Genomic DNA, 14523 nt, shown 5'->3' on the forward strand with positions numbered 1-14523 from the left:
TTTCCAGGGAGTTTGGACTATCAACCTATTTACGAAGAGGCAGTTATTAGGGAACAGAGCCGTGGTAGCGCGAGAAAATACGGATAGAATCTCACGCTGAAGCAAAGCATTATGACCTGAGTATCATCGTAGGAAAGGGCGCGCAGGCGGTCGAATTCTTCCTGTCCAGCAGTGTCCCACAGGGACAGTTCCATTTGCATCCCATCGACAAAGATATCTAGGCAAATTCGCTGACATTAGGCTCGATCCGCTGTTGTTGAAGGATGTATGGGCATTTGGCTGGATATTGTGATTGAGCGGGCCATGGCTTCCGTCTACCGAGGACCCAAAGTCGGTTATGACTGGGTCCCCTAGGCCAGGACTCGTAGGGAGGACGATTTGCGAGCAGTATATAGTCCTTTCATCAAGTTCCTTTCTCGGAAGTGGAGTTTCTTTTTCTTCCTTCACAGTTCTCTTGAACAGAGACCTTTCCTGGCAGGTAAGCAGGATGTTTTCGGGCTTTAGATCTTTATTCCTATTAGTTACCAAGATATTTCCGTGCCTTGATTAATGGAGTGAAGGATACCTGTATGGATGACATGGCACTCGGAATGAAGGTAATCGAGACCTTGGAGGATTTTAATAACATGCTTCTTGACCAAGGGCAAGGGAAACCGCCGATTCTTGAGGTAGGTTTGCGTCGTTGCAATGGACGCCGACGAAGCGCTAAGAACGAAGCAATCATGGCTCAGGGCTTTTGGTGACTCGATTTGAAAAGAGTCAATGAGTGTGCGGACATATTTGCGACCCCTAGCATGAGAATCTGCGCTTGTTATAGTCCTGATCATTTCCGATTCATGTCCAACAAGCCCTGTATCGAATCCGTCTTGCGTGTTTACCTTGACAGCAACATAGCGCTTAAGGGCCCAACGTCTTTTGCTCAATCAGTTAACTGGCCCTAAAAGGACGATGTTGAACGTACTGCTTAACGTCTTTAGCCAACCAGACAGTCGAGAAGCCTCCATATCCGAGTTTGGCAACAACGCGATACCGACCATTGAGAATTTGGCCGATATGGACTGGGTAGAAGGCATCTTCTTTGTAATTAGGGGTGCTTTCCTCTTCAATAGGGATGTCCCTTGGAAGCTTTGCGGCGCTAATAGCAGAGTCGCCATCATACTGGTCCCGGAGACGTCTGCGAATGAACTTCTTTAGCTGCTTTGATCGAATCATCGCCACAGAAATAAAATAGCCTAAATAAGATGATATATCTGAAAATATCGCGTCGAATAAGAGTATTTGAGGTTGAGGATGCGTCCGCAAAGCAAGTGGTTCCAGTTCCATGCTTTATACTGTTTCCTATTCAGCCGGCAGAGCGAGGCAGTGGCTCCCACCGTCAGTGTGCTTTCTTCACGAGCGCTGGCTTTAACGATAGCGGCTGCGGAGTGAGCAGGTGCAAGTCTCGAGCACACTTGGAGTACCAGCACAGTAGTGGCGGATGTCACGCCAAAGGCTTGAAGAATGAAAATAATTGGGCAAGCATCCAATCTTTATCTTTGGGTATCATGACCATTACTGAGACTTAAGAGACTTGAGTAGTATCATCCACGTCTTACGCAACGTGAGGAATGCTCTGTGCGGTTGTTGTTCCCCAGTGCCTAACTTGGGCTTTCATTGTTGCTAGTATTCAACATATCCCCTGTGAGGATATCCTCAAACAAGCGTACAGGATGAAGTAGTAGTCCCAGGTTGCTTCAAGGCTTAACCACCGCTGACTAATCCGACATGAGCTTCGAAACTTGAGGATCTTGACAAAGAAGCACAAAAGGTTCCCGGCGCCGAACCGCAGATTCAAATTGGCAAGGAGCACATGTTACCCATAGCGACTAGAAAAAGGACAATTTCCGCTCGCAATGCCTCTTGACACCTCTACAACCTACCGCCTCACTCGCCTCCGTCTCGATGGGAGAAGATGGAACGAACTTCGTCTGATAGATGCCCAAATATCCACGAACCCAGCCAGCTCTGGATCCTCTTACCTGGCCACGGGGAACACTGTTGTGGTGTGCAATGTGCACGGCCCTGCGGAGGGGAAGCGGTCGGAAACAACAGGCGGAAGCGGCGGAGCAGTGGTTTCAGTGGTTGTCAACATAGCTGGGTTTGCTGGAATTGATAGGAGGAAGAAGAGCATGATGGCTAGTGGAGGTGGAGGAAGTGATAGGTAAAAAACCGCCCTGTTGAATCTCTATCGAACGGTGCCTAAACTCCTCCCACTAGACAAGCAACGACCGAACTCTCTTCCGCCTTACGCGATGCTTTCCAACCACACCTGCACACTCATATCTACCCCCACAGCACGATCTCGATTCATGTCTCCGTTCTTTCGTCTGATGGTTCAATTTTTGCCGCTTGTGTCAACGCTTGTACTCTTGCGCTTGTGGATGCTGGCATCCCCATGCCCGGGCTCCTGTGCGCCTGCACCGTCGGGATGAGCGGACGCGCCTCGACGCCCGCCGCAGAGCTAGCTCAATCCTCGTCACGCGTTGGCGGAATAAACGAGAGCCTAGATCCACTGCTGGATATGTCTCATCCGGAGGAAATGGAATTACCACACATGACTGTTGCGAATACGAATCCCGTTGGGGGTGGTTCAGAGGCCGACGCCGAAGAAGCGCAGATGCTGTCGATCGTGCGGATGGAGTCTGGGGTGCATATATCGTATTTAGAAACAATGTTTGCAGTGGGGATTGACGGGTGCAAGCAGATGAGACAGATATTGAATGGGGTGCTGAAAAGAGCTGGGAAGAAGGTGCTAGAGGTTGAGGCTGGTCATTCGGCCGGCATGGATATCGAGCCCTGAAGTGATGGTGAAATTCGTGAGAAAGCTGTTCCTCTACGATTTATCCCGCCCTCTAAACTGAGGACTTACCGTGGAGAGCTGACTTATTTTCGGGCTGGCGCATCGAGAAGCCAACCTTGCGTTTTCACAACTAGACGGAGCGGGACTCGATCTCGTATCCATTCCTGCCTGGTGATCCTGCCAGGTCGAATAGCTGCCTCGAGAGAGTGGAGAGGACCTGCCCTAACGGACTCTGTGGTCACAAGTTAGAGATTACGGAACTTATCAGCCCTCACACTGGCTGACCCGATCCTGAGGGCTTAGTCTACTAGAAGTCATCTTGGAAAAATCGCGGCTCGGTGATGTGATGACTAGACTTTCTTCTAGGCATACTTGAAAGCTACGCATCGTCCTACAGCTACTAACAACGTTGATACCTGATCCGGCACTCGAAGTTTAGACAGTGCAATGATACTAGTAGCTGATTAACAAAAAGACTCCTAGAAGAACATGTTCCACCCTGCTACTTCTCACTTAAAATCAGAGTTCTGCGCTGCTACAGGCTGTAGTTACACGCCTGAGCAAGGCTATGTTGGATAAATTGGGGATGATCGGTTAGAATTGAAGAATGATAGGCTATTTCTTATAGACAGCCTTTCAAATGATGTGCAAAGTCTTCAGCCTTGCTAGAAACGGGAGGGTCCCCCTGTTCGTTGAAAAAGAAAATCTGTCTTGCCTCCAATCTTAGTTGAAGACCAGACGCAAATTCCAAGGATAACAGTACAGCGAAAGCTCTCTCAAGGCTTGCTGCCACTCAATGTAAGCATCACTCTTCTATCCCACACAGTGTGATCGCCATGGCAGGCAGACATAATCCAAATATCATTTTAGAGCAGAGAATTTTCGGATTGCATTATTATACTCAGTTTAATTAAAGAGCAAATAATACACCATAACTTATAGCATACCATTAACTAAACTATCAGTTATGTGGAAAAGCATGTTTTGGAGTTGGAAACCTTTGCCGAGAAACAAGGACGATCTGTGAGACTGTCAAGCAAACCGTTCTTGGAAGCTAGAAAGGTCCCGGTATCAATTGCAAAGAAATCTGAAAGAGAACGACTAGGAAATTTTTATGAAAGGCGGGAAGCCACAGGCGGTGGCATACTTATTAATTAGAAAGCAGTCTTAGTTTTTATTTGGTCACTCTTTAAAATAGCCGCCCCGGATGTATCCCGTTCTGTCCGTAAGTCGTGTCCTTCTCAAGATTTAGAGGTGCTCGCGAATTTAGAGCTGGCCGCAGTCGACAATGGTGGGCTTGGTTCTGGTGGTGATGGCACCAGAGCTGCTTCCAGTCTTCTCAATGGCCATAACGGTCTTCATGGAAGCCTCATCGGCGACCTCACCGAAAACGACGTGCTTGCCATCAAGCCATGAAGTCTTTTCGGTTGTGATGAAGAATTGAGAGCCATTGCTATATGTGACAAGCAATTTGTCAGCTGACACCTATCCTAAACATCGATTGCGTGGACAGCTTACGTGTTGGGCCCAGCATTTGCCATGGAGAGGATACCAGGGCCGGTGTGGGTGCGCTTGAAGTTCTCATCGGCGAACTTGTCACCGTAAATGGACTTGCCGCCAGTGCCCTAAATAGAGATGATTCCATAAGCCTCTCTTCTTATTGACTAGTGGTTATCACACATAAACAGGGGATCTCACATTGCCACGGGTGAAGTCTCCGCCCTGAAGCATGAAGCGGGGGATGATTCTGTGGAAAGAGGAGCCCTTGTATCCGAAGCCCTTCTCACCAGTGCAGAGAGCACGGAAGTTCTCAGCAGTTCTTGGGACGTCCTCGTCAAAGAGGTTGAAGGTGACACGCTCGGTCTTCTCTGGAAGTGGGGTAGCAGATGTTAGTAGGCCAAACAAACTCGACTGCAATTGATGAAAAAATCGACGAGGAACAACAGCCAAATGAGGTCTGGGAATACTGATTGGCCATTGTGATTGATGGCCGTTGGTTGGATGTGCACTCGAGTTCAATGGTCAAGGACGAGAAAGGAGAGGTAAACAACTTACCCTGACCCGAGGGGTCGGTATATTTAATGTCGAAGAAAGTCTTGATCGTCATGGCTGCGGACGAAGCGTGAAAGCTGCGAAGGAATTGGGTATTTGACTTGGATGCGAGATTGATGGAAGGACGGCAGATTGAACGGAGGGAGGAAGAAGAAGAAAAAGAGCGAGGAAGAGAGCGGGAGAGAGCAGCACTTGTAGAAGAAGAGAAGAGAGGCGGGGTAGCAGCCAGCAAAGTGGGGCAACGCGCAAGGAGGGGCATTTTTCCGTCACGTATTGTCCTGTGATGAGTAATGGATGAGGTAATCGGGGCTGTTTCCTGGTTTGAGTTTGGGCTACGGAGCGCAGGTTAGTCCAGGGATGACATCGGTGCTCCAGCAAGTGCTCGGAGACGGCCAAAAAGGGACGAGGTCAATTGTTGCAGGGCTGGAGGAGAGTGCGTTCAGCGACGCCAGCAACTGGGCATGGTTTAATCTGGGCTAATTCTGCCCGAGTGGTTGCGTCTTCATGCTGTCGAAGCTCTCTTGCAGCTCTTTCCATGCCAGGCAGAGCTTCTGCCTCGCTGAACAGCGGCAACAGCGCCTCAGGAAACAGAAGTTTCAACGGTGGAGGACGCGGGGAACAAGGAAGTGGCACTTACTTGATATTTGATAGCCTTTTTCGGATAAAGAAGCAGTCAATGGGGCGTCGATATCTAGTGGTTGTTGAGACTCGAGATGAAACAAGCAGAAAAATATTGAGAGCGGATCGGCAGATATATATTCCGAGATTGGTTTATATAATGTCGTTTTCCACGTGGTTCCGGTAATAATACGATAGGTTGTATTGCGCTTGTACGGCCAGGGGACTCAACTGAAGGAGCTTCGCATCAACACTCGCAAGCTCTGTAGTGCGTGTTGGATGAGAAATGCTAATCCATTGTATTTGGGGGATATTTAGCCAGAGGGCTTGGTGCTAACGCAAAACTGGCGTCAAACAAAGAGGCAGAAGGCCGTAACGCCGCCAATTCGCGCAAGAGGGTAAACGCAGAACGGGCAATGGTTTATCAAGGGCCGAAAAGGATATATATCTAATAGTCGGAAGGAGGAAATGAAAAGGTACAGAATTGTCAAACAAGTGTTAACTGAACGCTAAACCAAAAGGATAGCACAGTCGAACTGTAGACTGGCTCAAGTCATCAAAAGTCTGAAGGAGGCATAAATACTGAAGAAGAGAAAGAGCTCTGAATGGCTGGAACAATGTTGGAGAAGGTGAAGAAGAGACGAAAGGGAGGCCTATCAAACGTTGAATAACACATGAAGGAGAAGTGAATCCTGATCAAGGCTAAATCGCACAGAAAAGAAGTATTAAAAATAAACGTATATGCGCATCCAAGTCAAAACCCCATACGGAGCAAAAGTAGAATCATCGAAAATCGTCATCCTCCTGGCTGTCCATCTCCAGCTGATCCACTCGCTGCACGAGCTCTTTGATCTCGCGCGCAATCTGGAATGCAATTGGGGGTAGCTTGCTTGTGATCTCACGGATCTGCCCCGGATCGCTGACGCCGCCACCTTCTTGGCCCGCTTCTATCAGCTTCTCACAGCAACCTGAGAGCATTTCGACCACCGGCCCTGCACGCTCCCGCAGAGCTGGGTTGGCGTTGGGTTGGGCGAGTGTATCCTCGGTGCACGAGATCACGTTTTTCACCACGTTGGAAATGGACGTGATATGAGTTTGGACCACTGAAATATCATCTTGGGCGCGAATGCTCGCCACTAGGGACTGGATGGACTGCACTAGGCCTTCAGTCTGGTCTTCGAGATATATCCGCAGTCCCTCCAGCTCCCGATCCGGTCCTCGTACGGTCCCGAAACCGGGTTTCAGCCCTGAGCCTAAACTCTGGGCGCTTGTGTGCGCATTTCGTATGCCCGCAATGCGAGAAAAGGTCTGGCTCCGAGCGCGTGAGGAAGGAGAACTGATCGCGCTGTAAACGGACTCGTTCCCGCTCAGCCTACTCTGACTCGGCGCCGTACTGAAATAACCTGGTGATTGCATGGGAGCCAGATCATCCAATTCGTCATCCTCCGCCAGCTCGTCCTCAGAAGTGGGCCGGATTTTGACATTGCGGATCAGATCGACCACGGCGGCTGTTAGATGAGACGCCGCCGCGTCAAGGAGCGATACAGGAGACAGCCCGTTCGAGTTGGTGAAATTCTTCGCTGCGGTTATTAGATTATTCGCGGTGGCTGACATCCTGGATTTAGCACGGTTACGAGGCTGCCCATAGTCATCTCCTTTCCCTTGCGCAGTTTCAATATCGTGGCTAATAAGCCTTACTGCAACAACGACGGCTTTCATCTGGTCCAGAACCAAAGTCGGATCGTCTGACCGTGCAATGCGCAGCAGCTCGTCAATCGCCATTTGGAATTTCGTAATATGCACATCCTTAACCAGGCCGTCGGGTTGTGTCAAGTCGTGCTCTCTTGCGAAAACCACGGCATCTTGAATATGGCCCGGTAGTCCAAGCGAGGATGATCGTAGGTGACGCTGTTTCGTCTTGAGCTTTGCATACCGGTTTTTCCAATGTTTGACTTCCGCCTCTAGACGGTGTATATCCTTTGTTAGGTTTTCTTCCTGCTCCCAGTTCGACCCGCTTGCCAGAGCTCTCATTTCGTCCAACGAATTTAACGCTTGTTGCCTCACTTGTTCCGTAATTTCTTGCTGCTGTTGGAATTCGGCTTTGAGAGCTTGGTGTTCCCTATCGAGCTCTTGGAACCGCGTTTTCCATTCCGTAGCTTCAGTATCAACGACTGCAGCGGACGAAACTTCATTTTCTCGCTGGGACTGTTGCTGCTCTAGCTGTTGTTGCTCCAACCGCAGTTGTTCCAAATGCTCTTGCATCTCCCTTTCCATTGTTTGTTGCTCTCGTCGCGCATTATCAAGCTCGTTTCGAAGCGACTCGTTCAAGTTTTGGGCGTCGGACAATTTATTCGTAAGCTCGTTCTCGAGATCTTCCCATTGTCTCTTTTCGGACTGTACCAACACGAGATTAGCCAAAAATCCACGACAAAAAGGGGGCGAAAGGAAATAGGGTAGACAACATACTTTTAATTTATTTTCAGCATTTTCTTGCAAACCTTCAATTTCCTTCTCCTTATTTTCTAATAACGATTCAAGTTCCTCCACTTTCGATTGTAAATTCGTTACCTGAGCTTCAGCTTCTACAAGCTTCTTATTGTCCTTTTCTGAAAAGCCTCCGCCAATTGTAGCCGTGGTACCCCGTCGACTATCCAAGACCTTGTCCAAAGTAAACGCGTCGCTCCGTCTATTATCCTCGCCGTCATCGTCATCAAAAGTGGCACTCTCGTCATCTTCAACAAGCGTGCTCTTATTCGGCACAATCGTATTGCTCTGAAACGATTTCTGATACGGCGCATTCTCCGGGATTGTCTCTCCATTTATTCCTAGGCCCGTTGGTGGGTTTTGGCTCAACGATCCTTGCCTGGGAGGGAACCGGCCGCCGGGTGGGCCTGGCGGGTAGCCTCTTCCCCCCGGGCCCGGTGGACGACCTCGCGATGAAGACCGCGGCCGAGACATCCCATTAGGTCCAGGAACGGGGCTTGGGCCATAGCGGCTCCGCAGGCTTGGAGCTGGACTCCCATGGCGACTCATATCCCCTGCCGCCAGATGTGGGAACCTCCGCTCGTGATCGCAGAATACGTCCATCACCAGCTCGCCAAACCTTTGGGGTCCTAATGTAGCTAATCTTCGACGCGCTTGATTGCGCTTCGCGTGGATCTCTGGGTCGGGAAGTAAATACGGTGGCACCTCTGGACGCGGTGGGCCGGGGCGGTTTGCAGCCGCAGCGGCCTGGCGCCGTTGTAGTTCGTCATAAACGTCCGTACTCAAGTCGTAGAACTGGATCGGCGACAGGCGTTTTAACTTCTCTCGTGCCCTAGCCGCTCTGGCATCGTTCAAATCGTATTCGTTGCCTCTCTGAAGAAAATTCTTTAAGAATGCATAGTGCTGTGACAACCGCTCCTCCATCTGCTTGTATTTCTGGCTATTATGGTCCGCCAGCGTCCCGACGCTCCCTCTCGATCTGGTGGCCGACACGACGGAGCTGGGGGGCGAAGGGTTCTGCGATGGGCCATTACGGCGCTGCGGCGGTGCGAGGCCGTTCATATCGGGCGGATTCGACCCGAGTGCATTGTATATCAAACTGCCGGACGCTGGCGGGGTGGGTAGGCCGCCGGGGCTCAGGGGGTTCGGCGACAGCGAAGGCTCCGACTTGCCGCTGGACTGGTACTGATTGATGCCGGACCATTCGCTTCCATCCATAGAAATTGTAGACATCGTTCAAATCCCCACAGTTCGTTTTGAGTCCGGCCAGTTTGTCGACTGGGGCAGAGCGAAATGGATGAGAGAAAGAGGTGCGAAGAATCGATCGGCGGACCGTAGCTAACCAGGCCAACCCTGGCAAGCGGGTGCGATAAAACTTGGGAAACTCACGCGAGATAAACGATCGATCGATTAAAGCGAAATTGTTCAGAGATATTCATACATGTGTAGACGTCTGGATTTCCTTCTAGAACATTGCCCAGCCCGGCGTATTCAACACATTATCCGGTCGCAGACGGATGGGCGCATCAAGGAGAGGGTCATGGAACGCAACTGCGGAGGTCTGTCCAACGGGCGGACGAAGGGCGAACGTCGTGCAAGTGTTCGGCGCAGGTAAACGTGTCTCTTCAGCTCTCTCTCTGTCTGTGTCTCCGTCTGTCTCTATCTGTAGCTCTGTTTCTGGTCAGCGGTTCACCACGTCTCCTCTTGAAACCCGAAAAATAAAAACACCAAAGGGAGCGTCGGTTACAAAGAATGAATCAAAGGAAATGAGCGAGCCTTTAAACCAAGACCGGTGCTCCCGTCAAGCGAAGAGCAAAGAGTCAATTAAAAGACCGCAGGCGCCTGCTGATTGTTTTTTTCCCTCGAGTTTCTCCTTTTTTTTCGCTCCATCACCAAAAAAGACCGGCATCGACCCAATCACAATCCCGCCCTGGCTGACATAACGGCGTGCAGATATCAGCTCGCCGGGAGATGACGAGGTAGGATTCAAGAGGACGGCTGGTGGTTTGCAGGAATAATGGGAATGTGTTCTTCTGTAGGCAAAGCGTGGAATGCGCAGGGTTTCGTTGTTCCTAACAGCAAGGATCTGCCTGTTGCGCTGCTTCTGGCACTCCAGGCATTCCTCGATGCCATTTGCGACACTTCAGCCTCTCAAGATAGCCGCCTCCCTGCGCTGCATTCGTCTAATCCGCTTGCTTGGCTGAAAGCACTTGGAGAGCTACAGATTGAAACCATGGAAATAGTCGTATTGCTAACATGAACCCCCTGCTCTTCTTCGTGTCATATACAGTGAGCCATAGTAGCACAAATCCGTGTATTAATTATAAAACCTCTAAATAGGAATGCGGGACCGCGCACGGAATGTCGCGCCACGCATCTAGCCCTCAAAAGTTTAGAAATGCTTCAAGAAGAAGAGAAAAAAAACAAGACATATATATCGCTATCTGGTCATCAATTTCTATCCGTTGCAGTCGTCGCCACAGCCGCCGAAACCGGCGTCATCGACCGTGTCGATGGCGCTGCCCGGTTGTGAGCCATGTGCGCCTGCACCAGGTGTCCCGCAGCGAGAGCACTGCAGAGACTCAGCTCGCCAGCCAGAACGGCCGCACCGACGATGCGCGCCAAGTGGCGAGCGTTGTCGCCGGGGTTGGTGGGATGGGGTCCACGGACACCCAGTATATCGAGCATCGCGGATTGAGCTTCGAGGATTGTGCCACCTCCAATGGTCCCGACCTCTATCGAGGGCATGGACACGCTGATATGGAGATTGCCGTCGACGCTGGAGCAAAGTAGATAAGTAAGACAGGGTGCTAGTGAGATTACGCGAGACAGAAACAACTTACTTTTTCATAATGGTTATGCAATTGCTGCTCTCCACGTTCTGAGCTGGATCTTGACCAGTGGCAAGGAACAGCGCAGTAACAATGTTAGAGGCATGGGCGTTGAATCCTCCAACGCTCCCAGCCATGGCACTGCCAATCAAGTTCTTGCTGATATTGAGCTCGACGAGTGCGTCCACATTGCTCTTCAGAACGTTCTTGACAACGTCTCCGGGAATGATCGCTTCCGCAACAACAGACTTACCCCGTCCATCGATCCAGTTGATAGCAGCTGGCTTCTTGTCCGTACAGAAATTTCCAGATACAGAGATAGTGGCCATATCATCGAACCCTGCTTCAGTTTTCATGACATGAAGAGCCTTTTCAACACCTTTCGAAATCATGTTCATGCCCATAGCATCACCGGTGGTGGTCTTGAATCGGATGTAAAGGTACGTCCCGGCGAGAGCAGTCTTCATATGCTGCAGTCTTGCAAAGCGGCTAGTAGAGTTGAACGCGTTTTTCATTACCGTTTGTCCTTCTTCCGAGTCAATCCAGACTTTCGCCGCACCAGCCCTAGCAAGGCTTGGGAAGCCCACACAAGGACCTCTGGTCATGCCATCTCCAGTGACAACTGTAGACGCACCGCCTCCGGCATTGATGGCCTTGCATCCGCGACTCGTGCTGGCGACAAGAACACCCTCAGTGGTTGCCATTGGAATGAAGTAACTTTGTCCATCGACAGTCAGAGGTCCTGCAACGCCTAGCGGGAGTGGTAGATATCCGATCACGTTTTCGCAACAAGCACCGTGGACAAGGGAGTAGTTGTAATGCTCGTAGGGAACTTTAGAATATTCAAGAGAGCCTGTTGTTGCCGAAGTGGCGGTATTCCTTGACACAATCGCTCTTCGAAGCTTAACAGCTCGAGTAAACGCCTCAGTTCGGGTCATCTCCTTACATTCCATGGTCTTTTCAAGCGCGTATCCGGGAATCTTGCCGCGCAGAGATAGTTCGATGAGTTCTTCGTCGTCCAAAAGGAAAGCAGCCTTGTCTTTTAGCATTTGCTCGCATTCCTCTCGAGTCCTCGCCGAGCCATCAGCCTTCACAATCGGCCTCTTAACCGTAACTGGTTCTGGGAGAGTTTCTACCTGTCGCTTTTGAGGCTCGCTATCAGTTTGAGGTTCCTTTATACTCCAGCGTGCGGCGTTGAAGAGATATCCGTTCAAAATCAAGCTGAGCGTCAAAGCCGCAATAATCCATTTACTGATGATCGGGTCGTCCAGGCTCTTCAACAGGCTCTCGATAACCCTTCCACCAACAACATCGGTATATTCAATATCAAAAACGCTGTTGTCTGGCCCACCATAGTGCACAGACGGGTACTCGAGCTTATACTTGATCGGGGGCAGAACAGTGACAATCGTCTCTACTCCCTGACTCTTTGAATTCACGTAAATGGCATCGAGACCATTCTCAGCCACTTTGAATGGGTCAATCGGCGCGGGCGATAGCACGTTGGACAGCTTGGTCAATACTGGCAGGTCTTCTTGTCGATTGCGGAAAGGAATGGTACATAGGTTGGCGACATTGACCAGAACGAACCCACCAACCATGAGGAACTTGAACTTGGGAACACTGCTCGCTCTGACCTTTTTGCCAAAGATACCAGTTGATTCATTGCCGCTGTTGCCGTTACCTCCTCCATTCATCCTAGGCCAATCATTGCTGGAGGCGACATTTTCCGCAACACGACGAGTGATCCCGTCTTCCTCGAGCGCCTTTCTGAGTTCCACGTGGCGTTTTATCCTGTTGATTTCAAGTTTGATGCAAAGAATGGTGGTGTAGAACGTGAAAAGTAATGCGCAGTCAAAAAACAAAATCCAAGCGGCGAGAAAACAGAACTGCCGGAGACCTCCCTGTACACCTGAGGCAGCACCAACCACCAAAATTCCAATCTCAATACAATAGTCTCGAACGATCTCAAAGCCTTTGGCCTTGACAGCATGTTGAATCGCGTCTTGAATCGAGCGTACCGGAGAAGCCTTTCGAGCCGCGGTTGTTTGACGGTTCGTGTCGGCAGGTCTTTGATTGGAACTTTCCAGAGATGCAGAGAGCACAGCTTTTGTGAGAATGATAGGTTTTTCGAAGCCAATGAAAACAACAAGGAAGGGCAGTCCCTCCGAAAGAAGAACCATGTTGATAGGGACGCCGAGTTTTGTAGTGACCAGTAAACCGAACAGGAAAGCAAAACCGCCGGAGATTAGGACCGTTGCAGCAAGCCAGGATTTGGATCCAAGGCGTCGCATCGACAGGAACAAGGAGACGAATGTCAGATGCATGGACAAATATCCGAGAACCATGATAAAAATATCGATAGTTTCCGCGTGCTAAAAACATCAGCTGGCTTGACCTTGTAATAAAATCTGGGCGCTGTACATACTTTCAGCAGGTCAACAAATGATGTCCAAGCTTCGGCCAGCCATAGTCGCAAGGCGGTTCGCGAACCAGAGATTGGCCCACGGGCTGCCTTCATGATCCATTTTTTCTGCTCGAGCGCATCTTTATGATTGACTGAGTCCGGAATTTCTCGCACTGCGGTTAAGAAGGGCGTAATCTCATCGTAGGAGACGGTGAACGCGAGTGAAGAATCTTGCGATATTGGAGCGAGCAAGTTGGGGGTGTGGGGGATTGAACGCGCCGAAGAATTAGAAGGGAGCGGGACATTCTCCGCGAGCGGAGCGGTCTGAGGGGAACGGTTCGACGAGTCAGGGAATACAAAGGTCGTCAAGGCCAAATGCCGAGCAGTCTATGATAATCGGAACGTTAGATACTTGGAGCGAAGGAGGCAAACTCGCGACAGTGATAAACCATACGTTACTATCCCCGAGTTGAAGGCTATCATCGACCTGCCATCTCCACCCTGTTTTCTCACCAAGTCGCAGATTTCTTCCTCCCTCAAGAAGTGAGTCCACATCGACATGGCCAGGGCTATACGTCGCTTGTTTCACCGAATCAAAGAGTGTGCCATCCAACAAACCCACGTACGTAGTGCTCGCTAGAAGAGCAATCACCACAATCGTATGGATCGGATGGATACAGGCTCTGCGGGAAACAGCCTGCAGAAGGTTTGTTATACGTCGATTTACCCATCCGGCGTCAGCAGAATCAGGTGAGGTAACCTCCCGAAAACGTTGAGGGAGTAGAGAGGAGCCCCTCATGGCGAATGGGCTGTTCGAATACGACGTGCGACTCGGAAATAACTCACTTTCTCCCTTCAAGAATCCCCAATTGTACTTTAGAAAAGACAGAAGGGAAGCCGGCAGAGTCCTAGGGATCAGATAGCGACCGCATGCAGATGCGAGGACGACGGTGAAAGAGCGCGCAAACTAGGAGCGAGTGAAGAATGGCCGTTTGCTAGGGTGACGGATAATGAGCCGAAGGACTTTGAAGCAGGGGAGCATCCCTTACGAGTACCGCACCTCCAGGCCAGATATAGCAAAAATTATCACGATTGACCCGATACCTATGGGTATCAACCGCGGAGCTTGACGTGGACTGCGTAGGCTGAGAAAGCGGCTTGGGCGGTGTCGGTTGCGTCAGCGGTCGAAGCGGGAGTGGCAAGGAGGAAATTTTTCGTTTTCGTTGCCTCAGAATCTAGCGTAGAAACATGATGGAAGGAGGAGGAGAGGAGAGGAGAAGAGAAGAGAGGAG

General features: G+C 50.4%; 5 protein-coding genes across 5 annotated transcripts in view; 1 reads left to right on the forward strand and 4 right to left on the reverse strand.

The window, feature by feature from the left end:
- Positions 1-194, reverse strand: part of UREG_01703 (uncharacterized protein) — a gene marked incomplete at both ends in the record, with an annotated part of 847 nt that extends 653 nt beyond the window's left edge. The window contains one exon of the mRNA XM_002542141.1: positions 82-194. Within this exon, the coding sequence (XP_002542187.1) occupies positions 82-194 (113 nt within the window). The remainder of the gene's footprint in view (positions 1-81) is intronic.
- Positions 195-1892: 1698 nt separating this feature from the next.
- UREG_01704 (uncharacterized protein) lies at positions 1893-2839 on the forward strand (the record flags this gene model as incomplete). Its single annotated transcript, XM_002542142.1, has 2 exons — positions 1893-2200; positions 2335-2839. 2 exons carry the CDS (start codon positions 1893-1895, stop codon positions 2837-2839), a joined length of 813 nt encoding a protein of 270 aa, XP_002542188.1.
- A 1266-nt stretch (positions 2840-4105) lies between these two features.
- Positions 4106-5150, reverse strand: UREG_01705 (peptidyl-prolyl cis-trans isomerase; the record flags this gene model as incomplete). The annotated part of the gene is made up of 4 exons (XM_002542143.1): positions 4106-4292; positions 4358-4464; positions 4538-4707; positions 4895-5150. The coding sequence occupies 4 exons, from the start codon at positions 5148-5150 to the stop codon at positions 4106-4108; spliced, it is 720 nt and encodes a 239-aa protein (XP_002542189.1).
- A 1142-nt stretch (positions 5151-6292) lies between these two features.
- On the reverse strand, positions 6293-9226 carry UREG_01706 (uncharacterized protein; the record flags this gene model as incomplete). Its single annotated transcript, XM_002542144.1, has 2 exons — positions 6293-7903; positions 7976-9226. The coding sequence occupies 2 exons, from the start codon at positions 9224-9226 to the stop codon at positions 6293-6295; spliced, it is 2862 nt and encodes a 953-aa protein (XP_002542190.1).
- Positions 9227-10444: 1218 nt separating this feature from the next.
- UREG_01707 (3-hydroxy-3-methylglutaryl-coenzyme A reductase) lies at positions 10445-14030 on the reverse strand (the record flags this gene model as incomplete). Its single annotated transcript, XM_002542145.1, has 4 exons — positions 10445-10772; positions 10837-13199; positions 13253-13618; positions 13686-14030. 4 exons carry the CDS (start codon positions 14028-14030, stop codon positions 10445-10447), a joined length of 3402 nt encoding a protein of 1133 aa, XP_002542191.1.
- Positions 14031-14523: the final 493 nt, after the last annotated feature.

Source organism: Uncinocarpus reesii, genomic scaffold (assembly GCF_000003515.1).
Source record: "Uncinocarpus reesii 1704 scaffold_1 genomic scaffold, whole genome shotgun sequence".
NCBI lineage: Eukaryota > Fungi > Ascomycota > Eurotiomycetes > Onygenales > Onygenaceae > Uncinocarpus > Uncinocarpus reesii.